The sequence below is a fragment of the Emydura macquarii genome, unplaced genomic scaffold (genome assembly GCF_026122565.2).
Source record: "Emydura macquarii macquarii isolate MOO-44397 ecotype Brisbane River unplaced genomic scaffold, CSIRO-AGI_Emac_v2 contig_1363, whole genome shotgun sequence".
NCBI classification, from domain to species: domain Eukaryota; kingdom Metazoa; phylum Chordata; order Testudines; family Chelidae; genus Emydura; species Emydura macquarii.
Genome location: NW_027131500.1, coordinates 11,046,348 through 11,069,979, shown reverse-complemented (window position 1 = coordinate 11,069,979; position 23,632 = coordinate 11,046,348). Strand labels below are relative to the sequence as shown.

At 44.1% G+C, this 23,632-nt stretch overlaps 1 protein-coding gene and 1 long non-coding RNA gene across 8 annotated transcripts in view; one reads left to right on the top strand and one right to left on the bottom strand.

Annotated features, from left to right (window-relative positions):
* Positions 1–5,346: 5,346 nt before the first annotated feature.
* Positions 5,347–23,632, bottom strand: part of NEK1 (NIMA related kinase 1) — a 127,814-nt gene continuing 109,528 nt past the window's right edge. For 6 of the 7 annotated variants that reach the window (XM_067551746.1, XM_067551745.1, XM_067551749.1 and 3 more), the window contains 3 exons: positions 21,293–21,426; positions 20,889–21,021; positions 19,288–19,424 (listed from right to left, as the gene is read on the bottom strand). In XM_067551746.1, coding sequence (XP_067407847.1) covers positions 19,342–19,424; positions 20,889–21,021; positions 21,293–21,426 — 350 coding nt within the window. In that variant the 3' untranslated portion in view covers positions 19,288–19,341. Of the gene's footprint in view, positions 6,636–19,287; positions 19,425–20,888; positions 21,022–21,292; positions 21,427–23,632 lie in introns of those variants that run through there. The other variant, XM_067551748.1, reaches the window with a different exon arrangement.
* On the top strand, positions 10,063–18,617 carry LOC137155467 (uncharacterized). Its single transcript, XR_010920481.1, has 3 exons — positions 10,063–10,082; positions 11,192–11,307; positions 18,604–18,617. It is a non-coding gene; the product is annotated as an uncharacterized lncRNA (long non-coding RNA).

The window sequence follows — 23,632 nt, the reverse complement described above, 5'->3', positions numbered from 1 at the left end:
GGCTTTGGAGGATTCATTAACGGTAAGACCTCATCACAGGAAATCATAAGGTGAGGAGCTGCAGAGTTCAGGGCTAGGAGAGCATTTGTTCTCTATTAATCTAGAGGGAAATGCAAAATTAAACCATGGACAAATTTTCCCTGCACTACCTGATTCTGTGTGTCAGCAAACACAGAATACAACCAAATTGCAAAATGAGAGTAAGAATGGGTGGCTGCATGCAACAGTATTAATTTCAAAACAAACTGACAGAGCATCATACAAATAAGGATTCAAGTTTAGCATTATGACAGAATAGTGGCTTTACAAACTAGTTTGATGAGTGTGTTCCCACACAACAGGTAGCATGGGAGAAAGTGCTAGGTTACTTGTGGGAGAAGTGGAAAATCATTCTATCAAGTACTGGCAAAGCAGAGAAGGCAGAAAAATCTAAAGGTATAAAAGAAGATAAGTAGGGAGGAGAAGAGTTACGAAGAGCTTGAATGGTGAAAACAAGAAACTTGAATTTGAGGTAGTGAAAGGGGGACCCAGTGGAAGGCCTCAAAAAAGGTAACAAAATACACCAGGAAGATATTTTAGCAGCAATGTTTTAAAAGGACCTGAATTGGGGACAAAGTCGGTGTTAGGAAAGCTAGAGATGATGCAGCTGTAGAAGTCAAAGTGAAAGATGATACCCTGGACAAGTTTTTAGGTATGAATAAAAAAGGCAGGATCTTGGAGTCACTGTACAGGAAGAAGCTTAGATATCCGAAACTAGAGAGTGTGTGGAGTTAAGAGATATCACCCAGTTTTATTTGGAAAAAATATAGTGCTTGTTGTAGACAGAAAAGCATAGCTATTAGAACATACTTCGGACAACCTGGTGTAAGATCCAACAATATCTTATTTCTAATAGTAGCGCCTGTGCAAGCCACTGCAAAAGCAATGAACTTGCATTTTCTACCTGCGTGTATGTTCAACAGCAAGACCTACTTACAGGGAAAGGATACTGCAGATTTCACTGTAGAGACGGACAACTGAGTTAACTACCCAAAGATTTTTTTTCTCCCTAAATTGTCATTGTAATTGTTTTCTATTGAGTCACAGAAGGAAGACAGTGCATATGTTTGTATAAATGGAACAAATCATCTTTTAATTCACATTATTTCAAAAATTAGAGAGACTAGCATAATGATCTCAACCTCTGGTTTGAAATACCTAGGCTTTTTGGAAACACTCGGTGAAATCTTAACAGGAAAGAATCAGCCCTCTCATTCTTTAGTGATAAAGGAATTTCCTGCAGTTCACTGAATGTGGAAGTCTTTTAGATAAGGTTTTATGACATAGGTTCTAACTCCTCTGCATAGGCAATGAAGATATTACCTTTTTTTTTTTTTTTTTTTTTTGGGGGGGGGTGAGGGGGGGCAGCGATTTCTCAAAGTCGTTGGCCCAAATTTTCACCTCCCAGGCTATTGAACAATGTTAAAGCACAACACTTGGAGACAACCGTTCGATGTAGTGGTACCGCCCATGTATAGTTTGTAAAGAGGTTGTAAATTAAGATTATTTGGGCTGATAGACATTATAAAACTGTAAAATGTACAAAATAATACTGTTCAGACTCCCACAGGTTTTGTCCAACCTCATACAGAAGAAGTAAAGCATCCCTTTTTGGTTTATAGCATCACAATTATGAATGTAACAATTCTTTATGCACCATGTGATTATGAAATCAGGATTTTTTTTCGTTTTGTTTTTAAATTCCATTACAGTAGTATTTTCTTAAAAGGTAGAAATGGAGAATTTGTAACTTGATTATTTCCTTTTCACTCTTCTAAGAGTCTACGGCTGTGCCTCTCTTCCTATCATTAGTGAAGTCAGTTTAAAGTTATCCATGGGGCTATGGTACAATTAGGTCATAGGTGTATGGAAAACAACATTTTTACTAAGAGGTTAAATATAAATGATTGATGTCTACATCTCATTTCACTATTAGCTACATACATGGTTCCTGAAGAGGCAATTGCATAAACAACTGGAGGACTTGCTTTGGGTGGAACAGAATGAGGCAGAGATCATGTTTTGAGAGAAACCAGGTAAAAATCTCCCATTCTGAACCCCCATCCAAAAACATGATAAAGATGATTTTGCAGAGGGATAAAGGTCAAGCCTGTAGCCCTTAATATAAAAAAAGTATCAAAAATATATTAAAAAATATCCTCAGATGGCAACTTTACAGATGTTCTGTGATATTGTCCTGCATTAGATCAGTTGGGATTTAGTCCTGGGGTGGGAAGGAATCCCTCTCCTGCCTCTTAACTTGAATTTAAAATGATCCAAAACCAATAATTCCTTTTCTTTGGTGGAGGAGCTAGAGTTTTGTAAGAGATGAGCATCTAGAGCAAGTTTGGTGGGGATATTTTTTGGAATTTTTGGAGGTAGAGAGTTGGTCATTTGGGGAGAAAGTGGTGTCATCCCCAACGCTTTGGGTCACTAGCTACTTTTATCTAATATCTTTTGAAACTTAATCCATGTAAGGGGCTCTGAATGCTCTTAAATTAAAACATAATTGGACAGAAAGTGCAAGGGGAGATCCTTAAGAGTCCCACACCTTCCCCTCTGAAGAAAGAGAGGAAGAAATATGCCAAATTCTTTCCTGAATTATTATTACATACCTGTCATGGGATCCTCAGACTTTTCCCTTTTGAGGTGTGGGCAGGTTTTTGGATTTACCCCTGAAATGCCTTTTTTGGAGAAGACAATCTGGTTTACTGAATCCTGAGAGTTGATTCAAGAAGGGGACTAACCCATCCTGAGGGAGATATCGCTGATGGAATCTGTTGGTGTGGCAGGGATCAGAGGCTCTGACGCTGTGTCCTGAATTAGAATGCCTTTGCCTGGTAGACTGGTGTTCCTCACGCTGGTAGCAGTCACGGCAGAACTATCTTTATGCAACTCTTAAGACTTTCTTTGCATACGGAGCCCCTCTGGGCTTTCAGTTTGCTCAGTTTGGCCTATTGAGGGGGGAAGGAGTAAAGAAATTGAAGGAAGAAGCTCAAAACTCATTTTGCAGTAAACAGGAATTTTGAGTGCACAGAACCAGCGTAGGCTAATTTTAAATATTTTTCTACTATAGGTCATTGCAGAATTAGGTTCTCAGAACGTACATTATCTTTTTATTTAAATCATTTTAAGACATATTAAGTTCTGAGCCTAAACAGTGTTTCTTTAAATGAATTTCCATAAACTTGCATTCAAAATACTACATATGCTATGGACAATCTCCTCTTATAATTGGCTAGAGTTTTATGTTAATTGCAAACCAAGTATTTCAACAATTGACTTGAAAAAAAATCATTATCTACAGAGACTGATAAATCTGCAGACACTGGTCTTGATGCTGTTATAGTGTACATTTAGAAATTAATATTTTTAAAAATGTGGAATGATTAATTTTTCCACAATTCAATAATATTTTTATTTGCTGTGTCATGAAACCTTAAATTAGCTCTTGAAGGATTTAGGGCAACTCAGAATTGGTTGGAAAACCTTAAGATTATTCTCTTTTTCAAGTTTCTGCAGAATTCATGCATATTTTTCAAACAGTTAATTGGAAAACAGTACATCATCTTAAAAGCATGTGGTCCCCTCAGTATGGCCAAACTTACTTCCTACTTTTACAGGAAGCAAGCCATGCCTTGTGTAGATAGGGTGTTAGAAGTAAAGCATATTTAAAGCAAATTTAAATTCCTGTTGACTTCACTCGGGCAGGATTTCATCACAGGAATTGTGTGGAAGTTCAAGATTTTAGAACAAAAGCATCCAACAGCCAATTTAATGTATACTTGTGGTTTGCATGGCATATTCTGATTCTGCAGAATCTGGGATTATTATTTTATTTAAGGACTGGGACTGTCACACAATTTTTAAAAAATAATCGCAATTAATCTCAAGATTAAAAAAATAGTTGTGATTAATAACAGTTTTAATTGCATTGTTAAACAATAATAGAATGCCTATTTAAATTCAGCATGGAAGCATGTCCTCTGGAATGCTGGTCAAAGCATGAAGGGACATACAAATGTTTGCATCCCTTGCAACACCAGCTACAACAGTGTCATGCGAATGCCTGTTCTCACTTTCAGGTGACGTAAATAAGAAGCAGACATTATCATCTCCCATAAATGTAAACAAACTTGTTTGTCTTAGCGATTGTCTGAATAAGAAGTAGGACTGGGTGATCTTGTAGGCTCTAAAGTTTTACATTGTTTTGTTTTTGAGTGCAGTTATGTAAAGAAAATTCATTTGTAAATTGTACTTTCACGATAAAGTAATTGCACTACAGTACACTTGTATGAGGTGAACTGAAAAGTACTATTTATTTTGTTTACCTTTTTTACAGTGCAAATATTTGTAATAAAAATATAAAGTGAGTACTGTACACTTTGTATTCTGTGTTGTAATTGAAATCAATATATTTGAAAATCTAGAAAAACACCCACAAATATTCATAAATTAAATAGATTTAATTTGGTATCTTATTATCATTTAATAGTGTGATTAAAACTACAATTAATCAAGACTTTTATAATCTAGTTAATTTGTTTTGCATTAATCACTTGACAGCTATACATTTTTTTTTTTAAATCTTGTTTCTACACAATTGCAAAGATAACTTTGAAAATGTGATCTACAACCAGTGTAGTGGTGTGCACCTGAATCTGCAGATAGCTTGAAACAATTAATCTAAAAGATGTGATTTCCCGCATTCCCAATTAATCTCTTTGTAGTGTTATCTCTAAAAGCACTTGAACTGTCAGGCTAAACTACTTCACAGGCTGATCATTTCAGCAGGTAAAATGGGGAAGAGGAAGAAAGTAAAGTTTGGAGGGAAGAACAGAGTTGTTGCAGAAAAATGAAATGCAGAAGGTATAAAGAAGGAGACGTAGTGAAGAGGAGGAGAAAGAGAAAGGATGGGGAAAGAACGGAAGCAACGCAGGAAGAACACAGCTCCTAAAGGTAAACTCAATTTTCCTACTGAATAAGACAATACTAAGTTACTGAACATATAGAAAATGACTGAAAGTTTAGGTAACATATCAGGGACATTTACCTCTGATCTTTGTACAAATCTCCCAATGCCATCAGTGAGAATCCCATTGTGGATTCCTAAATTTATAACTCAGGCCAGAGAACAATAGATTTAGGCCCTCTTTCTCAAATTAATTTGATACTCTTGTTCTAAAACATGTAAAGAAACAAACAAAAAAACCCCACAGAAGCAAAAATAATTTAACATTGCTTCCCCCACACCACCCCCCGCAATGGGCAAGAAAGGAATTTTTAATAGTAATAATACCATAAAAATAAAGTTATACAAAAATCATTTATTTATGCAGATTAGAAATAATATACATACTAATTTCCACTTAGTGCTAAAATATTTAACTTTTAAATTTTTCCAACTGAGATTGCTATTACTCATGGGTTGAAAATCTCTCTCTTTCCAACAGAGCAAGTGAAAATTATAAGTTTCATTTGATCTGTAATACTTGACCTGTTGTTCACACAGACTAGTAACACTTTCCAGCCACGGTCTCTGGGGAAAATACAACACTTTATTTTGCCAATAGGGTGCTCTCTATGACAGAGGAACAGAGCCAGAGAAAAATCTAAATATATATTTTCCTGGGAGAGCACACGACAAAACATCAGTGTCAAAATGACAAGAGTAACAGCATTTAAGGCTATCCCATTTTGTTTTTCCCTGTGTGGCTACTAGAGCTATCACAGTAACAGCAGCAAGGGGGATGGGGGGGAAGAACAGCCTTAAATTCTGCACAGCTTTAAAGTTAGAGAAGGTGGCAAAATTCAAAGTATTAATGTCTCTAATAGAAAGATAATGGCAGAAACTCTCCAGTTCCAAATGAATTCCATTACCCCTTTGAAAAAAATTTAACTTTTTCAATGATGTGACAAAGACCAGTTTGTCTTGAACTATCTTAATCGTTTTTGCAAATTAAGTGACACTGGCTAAAAAGTGACCAGTTGAAACTTCAACATGCTACCAGTTTTATTCTAAAAAATGTGAGGTACTCAAACTTGGGCCATTGACACAATGTGATTATTTAAATATAGTCTAACTGGTCAACTGAAAAATGAAATACACTAAAACTAACCTGTGTTTATCCCTGTTACTAAAGATTGTAAGTGAAGAGCAAGAAGCAGGTATTGTCAAAACATGGGTAATCAATCCTTTTAACTGCTTACACCTAACAGCCAACAGTTAATATGGCAAGGCCTCTTTTACATGATCAATCTCTTGCTTGATTTAAAAAACAAAAACAACATCTTCTGAGCCATCCTCCCTCTACTTTGGTTAAAATTTTTAAGATAAAGTGTAATTTCTGCAACAGGTAACTTTAAAAGTGAGGGAACGTATCAAAGGGAATACATAAACGTCTCATCTGAAAAATAGGCATGTTTTTCCATCTTCTTCATGCAATCAGCATGCTTTTCTTACGTCTCCCACTTTTCTGCCCTTTATTCGGTTATTGTTACATTTTTCTACTGCAACTTGCAATTCTGCTTTGCAGAATCAAAATACCTACATACAGCATTAAGGAATTTCCTGAGGCAGGATTATTCATCATTATCTGTAGACAGGGGAAAAAAGACAAATTTAGTAGAGTTAGTTAAACTTAATAAGGTAAATAGTTAAGTAAGCAACCAACCATATACCATAAAAATTCTATTACAAAACAAGATAGAAATGGAAAAACTTTTTAAAAATCTGTTAACTGACTTCAAAACAGAATTGAAAGCACTATGTATACAAGCTCAAAGTGAAGAATAATATTACATCTTTACTGGATTAGTAAATTTCTTTATAAATTTCACTATAATTGGCCTGCTCAACTTAATCATATACAAATGTATGTTGTATATGTATAATATATAAGATACATACAATCACAGTGAAATCCTTTCACCACTAAGAAAGGAGAAGTTACTCACCATGTAGTAACTGAAGTTCTTCTAGATATATATGTCCATATGGGTGCTCCACTTCAAGTGTGCACATGGCCTTGCACTTTTGATCCGAGACTTTTGGTAGCAGTATCCATTCGGCTAATGCATGTGCCCTTCACATCCTCATGCCCGAGCACCGAGAATATAAAGGGGTGCGTGGCAAAACCACCCTCAGTTCTTTCTCTACCACAAAGCCTCACAAAGGATGCCCTGAAGCAAAGGGGAAGGGGGAAGTAGTGGAGCACTAATAGGGGGACACATGTCAAAGAACTCCAGTTACTGCACAAGGTGAGTAACCTCTCCTTCAAATAGCATCCCTATGGGTGCTCCACTTCTGGTGACTCCTGTGCAGTACCTTCCTAAGGAGGAGGGAGCTTTGAGGAAGAGTAGTACTGAAGAGAGAACTGCATTGCCTACTGCAGTGTCTGAGCTAGAAGCATTAACCAAAACCATAATGGTTGGAGCGAAAGTATGTGCACACATCCAGGTTTCAGCCCTGCAGATTTCATCAACTTGAACATATCTGAGAAACTATAGATGTAGAATGTCATCTTGTAGAATGAGCTATCATTCTAGGGGGAAGGTTGATCATCAGCCAATTCATACCAGGTAATATAACGACAGATCCATCTTGAGAGTCTTTGCATGGAGACTGGGGATTGTTGAGAACTGTTTCCAATCAACACAAAAAGCCTCGGAGATTTTCTAAAGAGTCTGGTTCTATCCAGGTAAAAGGCTAACAGCTTCCTCACATCTAGAGTATGGAAAGTAGTTTCCTGTCAAGTCTGATGTGGCTTTGGGAAAATAACTTGAAGATGAGTGGTCTGATTAATATGAAATTAAGAAGAAACCTTAGATAAAAATTTTAGATGGGGATCAATGTAACACCATTTAGTAGAGAACACTGTGAATAGAGGGACTACCATTAGTGCTCCCCAGCTCCCTGACCATAAGGGCCAGGTGATGACCACCAAGAATGCTGTCTTCACAGATAGATGTGACAAGGAACACATAGCTAGTAACCTGAAGGAGTGTTTCATGAGGCAATTAAGAACAAGGCCCAAATCCCAGATTAGAACAGGATCTCTGGTTGGTGGGATACGATTCACTAGAAATCTCACCGTGGTAGGATGGGTGAAGATCAAAAACCTTTCTACTGGAGAGTGAAAAGTGAACCATGATGGAACTCACAAAAAATTCGGATCTTTTCAGTTCCAACAGCTAATCAAACGACTCTGGAAAGAGAAGAAAAGGCAGGTGAAAGCTGTCAATGATTACACCAAAGATAACGTTCCCATTTCTGGAGATAAGTATGTCTTGTAGATTCCTTTTTACTATTTAATATCATCTGTTGCACTTCTGATGAACAGGAAATCTCTAACCCTGAGAACCACTTAGGACCCATGTTTGGAGCTGCAGAACCTTCAAATTGGGGTGAAGCATCCGAACAGCATCCTGAGACAACAGATAGACAAGAACCAAGTTGGATGGAATAGGGATATCAAACCTGTCTTGGCCAAGATGGAGCAACCAAATGTCTCTGGCTTAGTCTTGCTTGATCTTGTTGAGAACATATAGATGCAATGGCAACGGTGGATATCCATAAAAAGGGCTCCCTGTCCATGAAATGAGACTGGCATCTCCAAGAGATTAACGATCAAAACCTCCCCTGGAACAGAATGTGTTGCACTTCATATTGGCTGCTGAGGCAAAAAGATCAACCTCTGGGAATCCCCAAGCTAAGAATAGTCTGTTGAGGACTCAAGGCATACAGCTCCCATTTGTAATTTATGGAAAAATGTCTGCTGAGGTCATCTGCCATTATGTTTTGTATTCTGAGGAGGTCAGAAGCTGAGATGACTATATGTTTAGCTACACACCAATTCCAGAGTTTCATCACTTTGGTGCAGAGGGGAAATGTGAGCCTTCCTGACAATAGATATAATACATGCAGACCATGTTGTCTGTCATTGTCTTAATTGACTTGGCTCTGATTAGAGGGAGAAAGAGAAAACAAACATTTCTAACTGCTCTCAACTGCAGAAGGTTGATGTGGAAGAGCTTTTCTTGCAGTGACCATTTGCCTGGAATTCTGGAGTCCCAGCTGTGCCCCCCTATCCCAAGAGTCATGCGTCTGATGTTATCATGACAGTAGGGGGCTTTTGGATAAATGGGACTCCTGCATTGATATTGACAGGGTCTTCTTATCAGTTGAGTGACTGCAGAACCCACTGGGGAACAGTCACAAGCTTGTCCAGGCTGTGCTTGTTCAGTCTGTATGCCATCCAAAACCATCAGTAGAGACATCGAAGACATAACCTGGCATGCTGAAATACAAAAATGCAAGCTACCATGTGCCCGAAGCAGTTGAAGACAGTTTCTTACCAACAGTTGGGGAATGCACTGAATTCTTGAGATGAGATTCTTTAGGGTGAGAAACCTGTCAGAAGAGAAATAAGCCCAGTCTGCCAGTGCATGCAGAAAACCTTCAATAACATTTAGATGCTGAAGGGATGTCAAAATGGACTTCTCGAGATTGAGCTGAAGGCCTAGCCTGCATAATAGGGACTATATTGCCTGTACTGCCGATATATTCCCTGATAAGATCTATCAACTAATCATCAACTAATAATCTAGATAAGAGAAGACGATTATGCCTACACTATGAAGGTGCATGGCTATGACTGCCGTAACCTATCCTTGAGGCCCAAGAGAGACCAAAAAAGAATCACCCAGTTTTTGTCATAATTGAAAAGGAATTGAAGAAACCTCTTGTAAGAAGGTTGGATTGCCACATGAAAATGTGTTTTTGTAGGCCAAGAGTCATAAACCAACCTTTACAAGTTAGAGGAAATTATGGCTACAAAGGTCATGATCCTGAATTTTTTCTGTTTCACATAAATTGTTCAGATGTCAGAGGTCTAGCACTGGCCTCCATTCTCTGTTCCTTTTTGGAACCAGAATGTACTTTGAGTAGAATTCTGTTCCCTTGTGCTGCACAGGAACTGGTTCTATGGCCCCTAAACACAGAAGAGAGGCAATCTGTTGTGTCAGCAATTCATCTGAGATAGGTATCTGAAAAGGAACAGGGGTTGTGGGGAAAGGACGGAATTGAAATGAATGGTGTAACCAGATGATATGGTTTCCAACACCTATTTGTCCGATGTTATGATCTCCTATGCAGCTTGAAATTGAATGGTATCTAAAGTGGGATTGAGGGTAGGATAGTATAACAGTAAGACCTGTCAACTGAACAGTTGAGACTTCTGCCCAAGCCATCAAAACTGGTGCTTGGAAGACCTGAATGGTGGGACGAAATAGCTATGGCAGAAGCTGGCTTCTTCGAATATCTAGTTTCTTAATGAGTAGCCTACAGAAGTTACAAAAATGATCTAGAAGAGACCTCTGTGAAGTCTGAGATCTGCTAACCCTTCTTTTGTTGACAAGTGAATAGATCAAGGGATTTGAGCATGGCCCTTGAGTCTTTCAGAGTGTGAAGGAAGTTAGTGGCAGACTGAGCAAATAGTTGATGGCTGTCAAAAGGACAGCTTGACAGCTGCCGCCAATATTCTCATTGCATCACAATCGCAATGGATATGGATTATGTTGCAGTATAGGCTGCATCTAAGGAGGCCTGTCTGTAATAACGTTTTTGCCAAAAATTGATCTTCCTGTATGATAGCCTAAAATTGCTCCTGATGCTCCTTTGGAAGGTTTTGAATAAGAGAATTTTTGTTGTTTAAATTATCATATTTCAACATAAACGCCTGGTGGTTTATAACTTGAAACTGCAGTGTGGCCGAAGAGTAGGATTTACAAGCCTCACAGTTACTTTATCTTTAAAGAACAGCATATATAGACAGTCCTGCCATCAGAGCCTGAGGATGCCCCATTCTGGCTGACATAATGGTGATGAGAAAGTAGGTCTTTTGACACAGGTGAGGCCAAGAGCAGGTTCCTAAAGGGCCAAACTGAGGACCTTTCAGAGCCACTAATACAACGTTGAGATCCCAATGTTGAGGAGCAGTTCCTCACTTTACCCTTAATGTGTGGGTTCACAATATCCCTAGGTGTGAACCCCATCCTATGAGAGAGTCAGTGGTAATGACAGTCTTGGTCCAGAAGGGGCAAGAAAAAGGTACACCCCCATATATGTATTCTGATCTATCCACCATTTTAGGGAATGTAGGATTGCAGGAGGAACCCAGATCAATTTGTCTAGAGGGTATTCGATTGATAGGCTAACCTCAGCCAGCCTTGAAGGATGCACAGACAAAGTTTTGCATGCAGGATCACGTAAGTACAAGAGGCCATGTGGCCTAGTGGCTTTAAATATACTCAGCCTGTGGTGGTAGGATGTAAATGGTCTGAAATCTGATTTGTGGGAGAAAATGCATCAAATACACAGAATTGAATATGGCCCCAAAGAACTTGATTTTCTGTGTCAGGAGTAATGTGGAATTCCCTTTTTTCAACATGAGTCCTAGACAATCAAAGAGATAGATGACAAACTGGAAATGGTAGAGAACTTGATGTTTGGATCTGCCTCACACTAACCAATTGTCTATGTAAGGGAAGATGTGAAATCCCTTCCTCCTCAAGTAGGCTGCCACAACCACCATGCACTTAGTGAATACACATGGTGATGACAACAGGACAACTGAAAGTACTGATAATGCTGGTCTACTACAATGTATCTTAGAAACTTCCTGTGATTTGGCAGTACTGTCACATTGAAGTAGGCATCCTGAAGATCAAGGGCAGCAAACCAGTCAATGGGAAACTAGGGACCTAGGCAAACTATGCAAAATCTTAAGGACTTGATGAATTTGTTGAGATTTCAAAGATCCAGTATGGGCTTGGTCCCCCTCTCCTTGGACGTGGGGATCAGAAAATATTGAGAATAAAACCCCTTTCCCCTGTGTTGAAAACAAGGTTACTTACCAGTAACTGTTGTTCTTCGAGATGTGTTGCTCATATCCATTCCAATGTAGGTGTGCGCGCGCCCCGTGCACAGATTCCCGGAACTTTTTTCCCTAGCAAGCCCCGCATGGCCAGCTCAGGCGCCCCCTGGAGTGCCGCGCTCATATCGCGGTATAAAGGGCGCTGCTGGCTCCGCGGGTCCCCAGTCCCTTCTTTCTGCCAAGTCCGACAGTGGGGACGGGGGTGGGTTTGGAATGGATATGAGCAACACATCTTGAAGAACAACAGTTACTGGTAAGTAACCTTGTTTTCTATCTTCGAGTGATTGCTCATATGCATTCCAATGTAGGTGATTGCGTAGCCGTACCTTGGAGGAGGGTAGGAGTTATTGGTGACCTGCTCTTGACAGCACGGCTCTGCCGAACCCTGCATCCTCCCTCGCTTGTTCCACGATGGCGTAATGCGACGTGAACGTATGGACTGACGACCAGGTCGCTGCCCTGCAGATGTCCTGCAGGGGAACCTGCTCCAGAAAGGCTGCGGAAGAGTCCTGGGCCCTAGTGGAGTGTGCTCTTACCGCACCTGGGAGGGGTACCCCTGCCTGCTCATAGCATGCTTTAATGCAGGCAGTAATCCACTTGGAGATGCGCTGGGTGGAGACAGGTGAGCCCTTCATCCTATCCGCCACAGCTACGAAGAGCTGTGTCGACTTCCGGAAAGGCTTGGTCCTCTCGAGATAGAAGGCCAAGGCTCGCCTGACATCCAGCGAATGTCCTCTCCTTTCCTCCTCCGATCCATGGGGTTTTGGAAAGAACACAGGAAGGAAAATGTCCTGGTTACAGTGGAACTGAGACACCACCTTAGGCATAAAAGCCGGGTGAGGCCTCAGCCGGACCTTATCCTTATAAAAAACCGTGTAGGGGGGCTCCGAGGTTAACGCCCTCAGTTTGGAGACCCTTCTGGCCGAGGTGATAGCCACCAGGAAGGCTACCTTCCATGATAAAAGGAGAAGTGAGCATGTAGCTAAGGGCTCGAAGGGGTGGCCCATCAGCCCGTTGAGGACTAAGTTGAGGTCCCAGGGTGGCACCGGGTCCCGCACCTGAGGGAAAGTCCTCTCCACCCCTTTAAGGAACCTCACCAACATGGGGTGAGAGAATAGGGAGCGGCCCTCCATGGGTTGGTGGAAGGCTGAGATGGCCGCTAGGTGTACCTTGAGGGAGGCCAAAGCCAGGCCCTGCAGTTTAAGCTGCAGCAAATACTCCAAGATAGCCTGTATAGGGGATAGGCTTGGGTGTAGCCCTCTCTCTTCTGCCCACCCCGAAAACCTCCGCCACTTAGCTTTATATGTTAGTTGCGTGGACGGCTTCCTGCTGCCCAGGAGGACCTGTTGAACTTGCATGGAACAGGCTCTCTCTCCCTCCGTCAGCCACAGAGTCTCCAGGCGGTGAGGTGGAGGGAGTCCAGGTCGGGGTGTAACAATCTCCCATGGTCCTGGGAGATCAGGTCGCACCGTCTGGGTAGCGGAATCAGTTCGGTGATGGAGAGGTCGAGCAGCATGCTGTACCAGTGCTGTCTCGGCCACGCTGGGGCAATCAGGATGATGTTCGCCCTGTCCCTCTTCATCTTGAGGAGAACTTGGGGCAGGAGCAGGACGGGGGGGAATGCATACATTAAATCCCCTGTCCAGGGAACCAAAAAGGCATCGGACAGAGAGCCCGGCTCGCGACCCCTGAGCGAGCAAAACCTTGGGCATTTCCTGTTCTCCGCTGTAGCGAACAGGTCCAGACGGGGAGTACCCCACCGTTGGAAGATGAAAGCCACTACGCCCTGGTGTAAGGACCATTCGTGGCGGGGAGAAAAAGATCTGCTGAGGCGGTCCGCCTCGCTGTTTCGTACCCCCGGGAGGTGAGAGGCAGATAAATGAAACCCGTGTCTCACCGCGAAGTCCCAGAGGCGAATAGCTTCCTGGCAGAGTGCCGAGGAGCGTGCCCCTCCCTGCCTGTTCACATAGAACATGGCTGCCGTATTGTCCGTGAGGACTTGGACTACCCTGCCCCTCAGGAATTGGAGGAAGGCCTTGCAGGCCAATCGGACCGCTCTGAGCTCATGTACGTTGATGTGCAGAGCTCTCTCCTCCGGTGACCAAAGCCCCTGGGTGCCCTGGTCGTGAGAAATGTGGGCTCCCTATCCCCGATCGGATGCGTCTGTGATGAGCGTCACAGATGGGGTAAACTCTCTGAAGGGGACGCCCATTATCACTTCCCTCGGGTCCCTCCACCAATCAAGGGACGACAGCACCTGTGGGGGAACCAGGACCATTCTAGTTAGAGAATGCCTATGCGGTACGTACACCGAAGCTAACCACGTCTGGAGAGGTCTAAGCTTCAATTGTGCCAGTCTTACTACATATGTAGAAGCCGCCATATGTCCCAACAGCTGCAGGCAGTGCCTGGCTGTCGTCATGGGGGACAGGTGAAGATCAGATATGATGGCTGCCATCGCCTCAAACCTCGCTTGAGGGAGGAAGAAGGCTCTGGCTTGTACTGCATCCAGCCTGGCTCCAATAAACTCTATACATTGCACCGGAGTAAGTGTGGACTTTTGCTCATTAATAAGCAACCCCAGTCTAGTACACAATTCGTGTGTGAGGAGCAGACTATGTCGCACATGTGAACTCGACTTCCCCCTGATCAACCAGTCATCCAAGTAGGGGAAGATTTGAACACCTCTACGGCGCAGGTGGGCCACCACCACGGCCATACATTTAGTAAACACCCTAGGTGCTGAGGAGAGCCCAAAGGGTAGGGACCGAAACTGATAATGGCGTCCCGCTACCACAAATCTCAAAAACCGCCTATGGGCCGGTAATATTGAGATGTGGAAGTATGCATCCTTCAAGGCAAGGGCGGCATACCAATCCCCTGGGTCAAGGACCGGAATAATTGAGGCGAGGGGGACCATACGAAACTTAACATGCCTAATATACTTATTTAGGCGACGTAGGTCCAGAATGGGCCTAAGGCCTCCCTTCGCCTTGGGGATTAAGAAATATTTAGAATGAAATCCCCGGCCCTCCTCGGACACTGGGACTTCCCTCCACCGCCCCCAGCACGAGGAGTGACTCGATCTCCTGCACTAGGAGTTGGACCGAGGCCGGATCCCCAATGGGGGACAGCCTCGGAGGGGTGTTGGGGGGGGGGGGGAGGCTGTGAGCTGGAGGGTGTACCCCTTGGCAATCACCTCCAGGACCCACCGGTCCGTAGTAATGGCTTCCCATTCTATAAGGAAAGGGCGAAGCCTATCCGCAAACGGCCGGCCAAGATCCCAGATAGAAGGAAGAGTACCACCCTCCTGCTCTGGGTCAAAAACGTTTATTAGAATTACCCCCTTTTGCAGGCCCCTGCTGGCCCCCGCAGAGGACCCCTGGCGGCCTCCTCTGCTGGGACCGCGGTAGCGCCACGACCCCTCCTCTGCTGGGTGGGTCGAGGAGCCGGCCTGGGCAGGGGTGGTGGTTGCCTCTGGGCCTGAGGTCTGGACTGCTCTCTGGAGGCCTGGGGGGTATACAACCCAAGTGACTTCAGGGTGGCCCGAGAGTCCTTGAGTGCGTGGAGTTTGTCGTCTGTCTTCTCCGAAAACAGACCCAGGCCATCAAACGGCAAGTCCTGAATGGCCTGCTGAACCTCTTGGGTGAGGCCAGAAGCCTGAAGCCACGAACAGCGGCGCATCACGACCGCCGAGGCCATTGCCCTACTGGCGGTGTCCGCCGCGTCGCTAGCCGATTGTAGCGCAGCGGTAGCCACCACGGCCCCCTCCTGGAGGATAGTGGAGAAATCTGCCTCCTGGTCAGGGGGCAGCTGGGAGGCAAACCTCTGCATTGAGGCCCACAGGTTCTTATTGTATTTCCCAAAGAGGGCCTGGTGGTTCGCTACTCTAAACTGCAGCGCCGCAGTAGAGTAGATCTTCCTCCCAAATAAGTCCAGCTTACGGCCCTCCTTATCCTTAGGAGTGCTACCCTGGTTCCCCTGACGGTCCCTCTGGTTGGCCGCATCGACCACCAGGGAGCTTGGCGCGCGGTGGTTGTAGAGGAACTCAAATGGTTCCTTGGGGACATAATATTTCCGTTCCACCCCCTTGGAAGTGGAGGGCAGGGAGGAGGGGGTCTGCCAGAGTTTCCTTGCGATCTTCATGACATTGTCATGTACTGGCAAGGTCGCCCGTGAGGGTCCCACAGAGCTCGAGGGCCCAAAGAGGGGGTCCTCCTCCTCGGACATGAGCTTAAACTCCATGCCCAAGTTCTCAGCAGCCCTCTTTAGGAGGTCTTGATGGGCCCTGAAATCAAACAGGGGCCCCTTACGGTCCCTGGCTGCTGCCTCATCAGGCGATGATGAGGAAGAGAAAGGTAGGGGTGCAGTGGAGGGTCCCTCCCCTGGGTCCGAATCCTCCGAACCCTGCTCTTGAGCCTTAGGGGCCGGGGGTACTGGGGGGGGCCACCACCGATTGTAGTGACACCGAGCCCTGGGGCATAGGGGCATTCCAAGGTCCCCAATACGGCCACTGCCAAGGCCCCTGGGTCCACCCGGAGGCCTGCAGGGAAGGCTGATGCAGCCGCACCGCCTTCTTGTCGCTGGAGCCCCCCGTGCGTCGCTTATGTCGCCGGCGCGTGGAGCGGTCCGACGAGGACGACGAGGACCAGTGCCGACGTCTGCGGTGCCGGCGATACGAGGAGGTCGGGGACGACGATGACAATGTACCAGACCTGCCCCTGCGGCGAGAGGACTTGCGATGCCGCTTACCCCCTCGGGACCGAGAGCGGTGCCGACGATGGTGACGCTGAGGGGAGTCCAGTCGCCCCGATGTCGGTGCCTGGCCCATCGGTGCCTGGCCCATCGGTGCCGGGGCCATCGGAGTCTCTGGACCTTTCGAGACGACCGACGGCGACCTGGAGCGGTGCCGGGACGGGCTCCGCACCGAAGAGTGTGAGCCCGAATTCCGGTCCCTGCTGACGTTGGAGCTGGACCCACGGCTCCGGCGATGGACTCGGGACCGCCCACGGTGCCGCGGTGCCGAGTCGCTCGACGACCTAGAGTCGGAGCTCGGAGGGGAGCCGACGCTCTCCACCCTCCGTGACCGTCTGGAAGGAGACTTGGATTGGGAACGTCTCCAACCACCGAGACCACCCAGCGCGGGTTTGCCTCGAGACGCTGGTCCCTTCTCCCTCAGCCGAGGGGGGACGGAGGCATAGGCATGGCCATGAGGGCTCATGCCGCAGTAAACGCCTCCGGCGTCGACGGCCCTTGCGGGTGCACTCCCCCACCCCCAGGAGTCGGGGGAGGCAACTCGCGCGGAGACCCCGGTGCCGGAGTAGACTCCACGGCCCTTGGCTGGGGCGTCTCCGTACTCCCGCCGCCCTGCGAGTGCCGGGGGGAGATCTCCGGTGCGGCCAGGGGCCGTGCCGACTTCTTCGGCCCCTTCGAGACCCACTGCGGTGCCAAAAGCGGTGCCGGTGGGGGGGGCGCTCCGCACCGACGACACACTCGGTGCCGACAGAGACCGGGACGGCTCAGAAGCTGGACGGAGCGCCGACTCCATGAGGATTGCCTTTAGCCTTGCGTCCCTCTCCTTTTGGGCGCGAGGCTTAAAGGACTTGCATATTCTGCACTTGTCTCGACGGTGTTCTTCTCCAAGGCACCGGAGACAGCGGTCATGCGGGTCACTGATAGGAAAGGCTTTAGTGCACAAGACACAGTTCTTAAAGCCAGTGGAGCCCGGCATGACTCCCGTAGAAGGAACCCCGTCCGGGGTTCTAACTTAACACTACAACTTCAACTAAACTAACGATATAACAACTATAACAACAAACTTGAAACCAGTAAATAACTAGGGAATGAGCTACTTGCATGCAGCAAGAGGCGATAGTTCCAGCAACCGTCACAGGCGGAAAGAAGGAACTGGGGACCCGCGGAGCCAGCAGCGCCCTTTATACCGCGATATGAGCGCGGCACTCCAGGGGGCGCCTGAGCTGGCCATGCGGGGCTTGCTAGGGAAAAAGTTCCGGGAATCTGTGCACGGGGCGCGCACACACCTACATTGGAATGCATATGAGCAATCACTCGAAGATAGAAGGGGAACTTCTTCTGTGGCCCCCTAGAGTGAGCAGTCTGAACATCTTCAAGGAGCACTGACTCATGAAATGGGTCCCTGAAAAGGAACAGGTAGTTTGGTGGGAAAAGAGTTGGAATATCCCATTCTCACAGTGCTTAGGACCCACTTGTCCATTGTTCTGGCATCCTAATCACGAAGGCAGTGGGACAATCTGTCTGCAAATGGGGATGATATGGCAGGTAGGTTGCTGTCCTCAAAGGAAAAAAGTCAAACGGGCTGCATCCCCACAGCTGACTGATTTGGAATTGGAGGCCTCCTTCTCTGTGACTTGTGCTTCCTCCTTGAAAAATCATGCTGCCTTGGTGCACAGAAAGGCTGCCTATAATCAAGTTTTTGCAGGGATCTAGGATATAGATTCCCAATGAGCTATGAGTAGCAGAAAAGTCTTGGAATGTAAAGTTACATCAGTTTTGTTGGAAAAATAGGGGAAGTCCTCTATAGTTTGCTAGGTATCCCAGGCTATACCCGAATTTGGTAACGACAAAGTTCTCCTCATTCTTACTGCAGACATCCTAGAAGCATCTAATACATCAAGCGCAGACTGAAGCAACATTTTGGCCATCAAATGACCTTCTACCAGGAAAACCCTAAATTCCTCCCTTGTATTTTCAGGGAGGATCAGTAAATTCAGACAATGCATCCCAGTTTATTAAGTCATATTTAGCTAACCGCACCTGCTGGTTTGCTATGTGCATCGGGACAGAAAAGATGGAATAAACTGTTTTCCCCAACCAATCAAATCTTTTGGGCTCTTTCTTTGGGAGCTGATTTAAATCTCCTCATATGTGATCTTTCATTGGTGGCTGTCACTACTAAAGAGTTCAGGGTGGGATGATAATAATGAAGCCTTGCATAGGTACAGGATTATGTTTGCTAATGCTCTTAGTTGTAGGAACTAAGGAAGCTGCTATATGCAATAATGAGGCTTTTACAGCACTGGCAAAAGCCTTAATAGGGAGGGCTACTCTTTCTGGGGTAGCAGCCTGGAGAATGTCTAAAAGCTTGTAAGTGATCTCTTGTACAAGCTCAACTTTTATAACCAAAGCCACTGCCATTCTTCTTAGAAGTTCCTGGTAAGACTTAAAATCATCTGGATCCAGAAAAGAAGAGTCTGGGATCATGGAGTTCACAGAGGAAAAAAGGTTAAAACAGAGTGGATGGATCATCCTCCTGTGGTAAAAATTGGTTCATCGGGCAACAGTTCCTCCTGCAGCACTGACTGCTCTGGAGGAACACTGTATTTTTTTACTTCCAACATAGGTAGCTCTGGAAGCTGCTTTGCTGTACACTCTGGCAATCTTCCCCTAGACTGGACCATTGATGGAGACCTAGGGGAGCAGGAAACACCTCACAGATTCCAAAATAGTCACTGAGGGAGCATATAAAGCATGGAGTGGGGCACTAAAGAACTGGGAAACCAGCTTTGTGAATCAGTGCTGGTAGAGACCTTGTAGTTGGTGCCATGGTATTAGATAGGTTTGATTTGCAAGCTGACAACAGTTCTGGTACTAAAGCTGTCAATCCCAAGACAGAATCAGACTGAAAATGGAGCCGAAGACCATATCAGTGCCAACTCTGTGCACTGCTAATGAAGAGGGTAGCAGAGAAGGTGCTGAGCCCTTACTATGCTTCTTAGCTGGTGCTGGCATCTGTACCACTAAGTTTCTACAGGAGAGTTGAGGAGACAGAAGGACCCACAATCACAGGTAATCCCAAAAGGACGCCTGCACCAAAGACAGTCTGGCAAATCCTTTGCTGCCTCACAAGCAATGGGGTTGTTTGTACTGTTGTCTGTGCCAAAACAGCATCTGTTGATATTGGATTTGATGGCACAGAACTGACAGCCTCCTGCTGTGGTACTGGTTGATGGCCCTGGAGTACCTGAAGATTTCTGGGAGAAAGACAGACTTCTCTTTCTCCATGGAGAAGAATCCAAGTCCAGGGCTGTGTAAGCAATAACCACAGCCACATTTGCAGACTGCATGTGAATGGCAGGGTGCTCACTCTACGGCCCAAGGCTAAGGAAGACCTCATTGATGGGTCCTATTGGGTGGTCTTTGAGTCGCAGGGCTCTGGGAACCTGCTTTCTTTTATAGAAAAAAAACCCCAGCAGAAACTGCACCCCTTGCTGAGGCACAAAAGGCAGTCTGTAGGGGGTCATTATTTGGGATAGACACCCCACGGAATGGGTAGTGCTTAAAGCCCAGTGAGTGCTGCATGCCACTAGTGCGCTGCACCAAAACTAACTATTAAAAATGAACTTTAAAAGTAAAATTAAAATAAAAAATGTAACAGGTACTGCTACCTACCTATTTACAGATAAGGTAGTTAAGCCCAGTTAGCTTTCTATGTAGAAAAAAAATATGTGAGGTAAACCGCATAGCGAGCTCCCACTCGGGCCAAAGGTAGTGAGAAGAAACTGATGGGGGCCAGGGCAGCACCACCTTATACAGCCTTGGGAGTGGCCCTGTGGAGACACAGATACATGTGCCGTCCTGACAGTACTTCTGCAGAAAACTCTCTGGCTATGATGCACACACACTTGAGTGGAATACACACATGCAACTACTGGAATTTCCTGAACTACAATTCATTAAGTATTATTTTTTTTCAGCATCCTTTGCAAAAACTGGTAGTTTTTAATCCAAGTAATTAATGTAACAATGAATTAGACTGTTTGTTTTAGAAAATACATTATTAATGTCAGAGACTATTACAAATGACTTTGTCCAGGTAAGAGACTATAACATAGAAATAGCATGCAACTGCAGTAAAAGTGTTAAGTAGATTACCTTCCTGATAGGCTCCATCTGCCATCACTAAATGAAGAATCTTGGCATACAGATGTTTATATTCATTTCCCAGAATATTCTGAACTATTGTTGAACAAATATCAATATTCTCATCTTCATCTTCATGTATTGCCTATGAGAGAAGGCAATGGAAATAGTCCAATTTAAAATTTTAAATGAACAAAGTGAAAATTTACAAAATTTATAAAAAGAATCATGGATTAACACAATTTTAACATTTTAGGTCACAATTAAATTTTCTGTATTAACATTAGTATGCTAAACAGAATACAGAGTTAGAGGAATGTTCATAAATTCTAATCATCCAACACAATTTTGATACTGCAACAATGACCAACTCAAGGTAGATTGATCTATTTTTCCACTTAGAGCACTCCACAAACCTTTATTTTATCATAAACTTCAATGAATTTATCAAAGCCTATTTCCCGCTCCAGGTTATATCTCAACTCTTCCAAATGGCTGAAGACACTATCAAATGCTTCACATTCACTGGCAATATCTCCATCACTGTTGTCTAGAAAAAGAAAATACAACAGGAGAAACAATTCAAAAAGTTTAATCCTATTTGAGTTCTGAATATATTACTTCCATGTACCTGAACTTTTGAAGTCAACACAGATCTCTTAACCAAACTGAAGGCAGTTCACCTCAAAAGTGTGCCACATGCTACCACACATTCACAGCTACACTGAGACACTAATTAAAAGCTGTAACAGATCCTTGCTCCTTTGGATGAGCTGAAGAAACTGTAAGGAAAGAAGGTGTGTGAATGTGGCTCTATGGAACCAATACAGTCGGAGTGTCCCTGATGCTGGAATGTAACCTAAGTGTCTTCTCCACACCCCCCACTCTGTAGATTAACCAGTAGTAACAGTTCACATAAATGAATAAAACAGCTGTCCCAAAACAGGCATCTGATTTAATCTTGGCACTGAAACAGAATTGCTGGGTAAAGTTCCATGTAATCACTCCACAAGTCTCAAAGATGGGTCTAAAACTCCATGGCAGGTTGCAGAAGCCTACAAAATGAATCCTTGCTCTGGCATTTAATCTTCTATCAGCAGATAAAGATTTAAATATAAAGAATGATCTGTTTAGCTTCCTTCTGTGCTAAGATACATCATTCTACAACCACAATAAAATCTAGGTGACTTTTGGGAAGACCCAGTCCTAATGTAGGTAACTCCCATGTTCCCACTGCACATTCTGCTTCAGTGGCAAAACTAGCCCACAAGAGCCTTGGGGTCTAAGGAAGAAAAACAGCTAGACTTCGCATATAGTGAAGACAAGGCAAGTCATGTTAATAAACATATTAGCTGGTTTTGGTCAACACAGGTGGGAGCTAAGGACTAACCACAACCAGCCAAAATGTTTTTCTAAAGTATTATTTGTCTGGCCTGCACAAGGTAGACATTCTTATTAAAATCCTGTTAGCAAACACATTTTAAAAACACAATTTATTTTCTGAGTTGAGACGACCTAAGAGAATTTGTGAGATGAGCTATTAAGGCTTGGAGCTCACTTGTATTTATTGAGGTATTGTTTTACATTAAGGACACCAAAAGGATACCTCTTTTACAGAAAACCACATGCTACCTGGTTAGAAACCAACAATTCACAGACCTTTTTAAACATAGGAACAGAATAAGTGTCTTTAACTTCAGTTTCTGCATTGTTCTGCACATGGTAAGCAGCATTTTTATATAACTTAATACAGTGTACCCATCCACTGATTTTGACAAAACATATACTATCTTTATCATTAAGGGATGATTTTCAAAGATGGATGCCTAACTGTCCTTTGTAAGTCTCCCCTAAAACAATGCACATGCACACAAACCCTGGGTTAACTTCTGACAACAGCTCAGATCTGTACAACATGGGACATGTACCTGGAGAGGAGATGTGTTTCTAATTTAGTGAAGGGAGCACATATCTATTACTCCACACTTTTTAAAATTGCCAATAGAAACCCAGAAGTACTGGCATAAAGCTTACATTACCAAATTTTGCAAAGTAGGTAGCATTGTCTAGTAGTTAAAATCCAGAAATCTCTATTTCCAGTCCCACATTCTAATTGCCTGTTCTACCACTAACGCTCTCCATGACTGTGCCAAGCTCCAGTATTGTCAACCCCAAGTGTTCAAAAATCATGAGTTTACTTCAAATCATGACATCTTTAAAGTACTACATTGATTATAGGTTCTTTTTATTTGTCATCTGGATTTTGAGCCTGTAGGGGTTGTATTTTCAAGCTTTTCTCAGTTAAGGTCTAAAAAACTTTTTTTATTAAAAATGAAAGCTAGGATCATCATGAAATAACATGACTCCAGAAGCTGGGGCATTAAGAAAACAACAATAGTGTAAGACTTCTGATAAAAATTCAAGGGTGAGCAACACTGTTAACTGTAAAATGGGGATATCTAAAGGGACAAGTGGGAAGCAGGAGGGGAAAAGAAGAAGTTTGTGAGGCTTATTTAATTCCTATAAAAACCTTTGAGAGCTCATAAAAAGGTACCATTATGAATTGAAGTATTATACTACTAGACATCTATATATCTTTGGTTTGTTGAGAAATACTCTACAGAAGTAGCCTACATCAATCCAAGAATGATGGGGATATCTATACCACCTCATTTCTTGAATATATAGTTACTGGTTTTACACTTACACAATTATACTATATTCCCACACCAGGTAGAACTCACTAAAATTCCTTC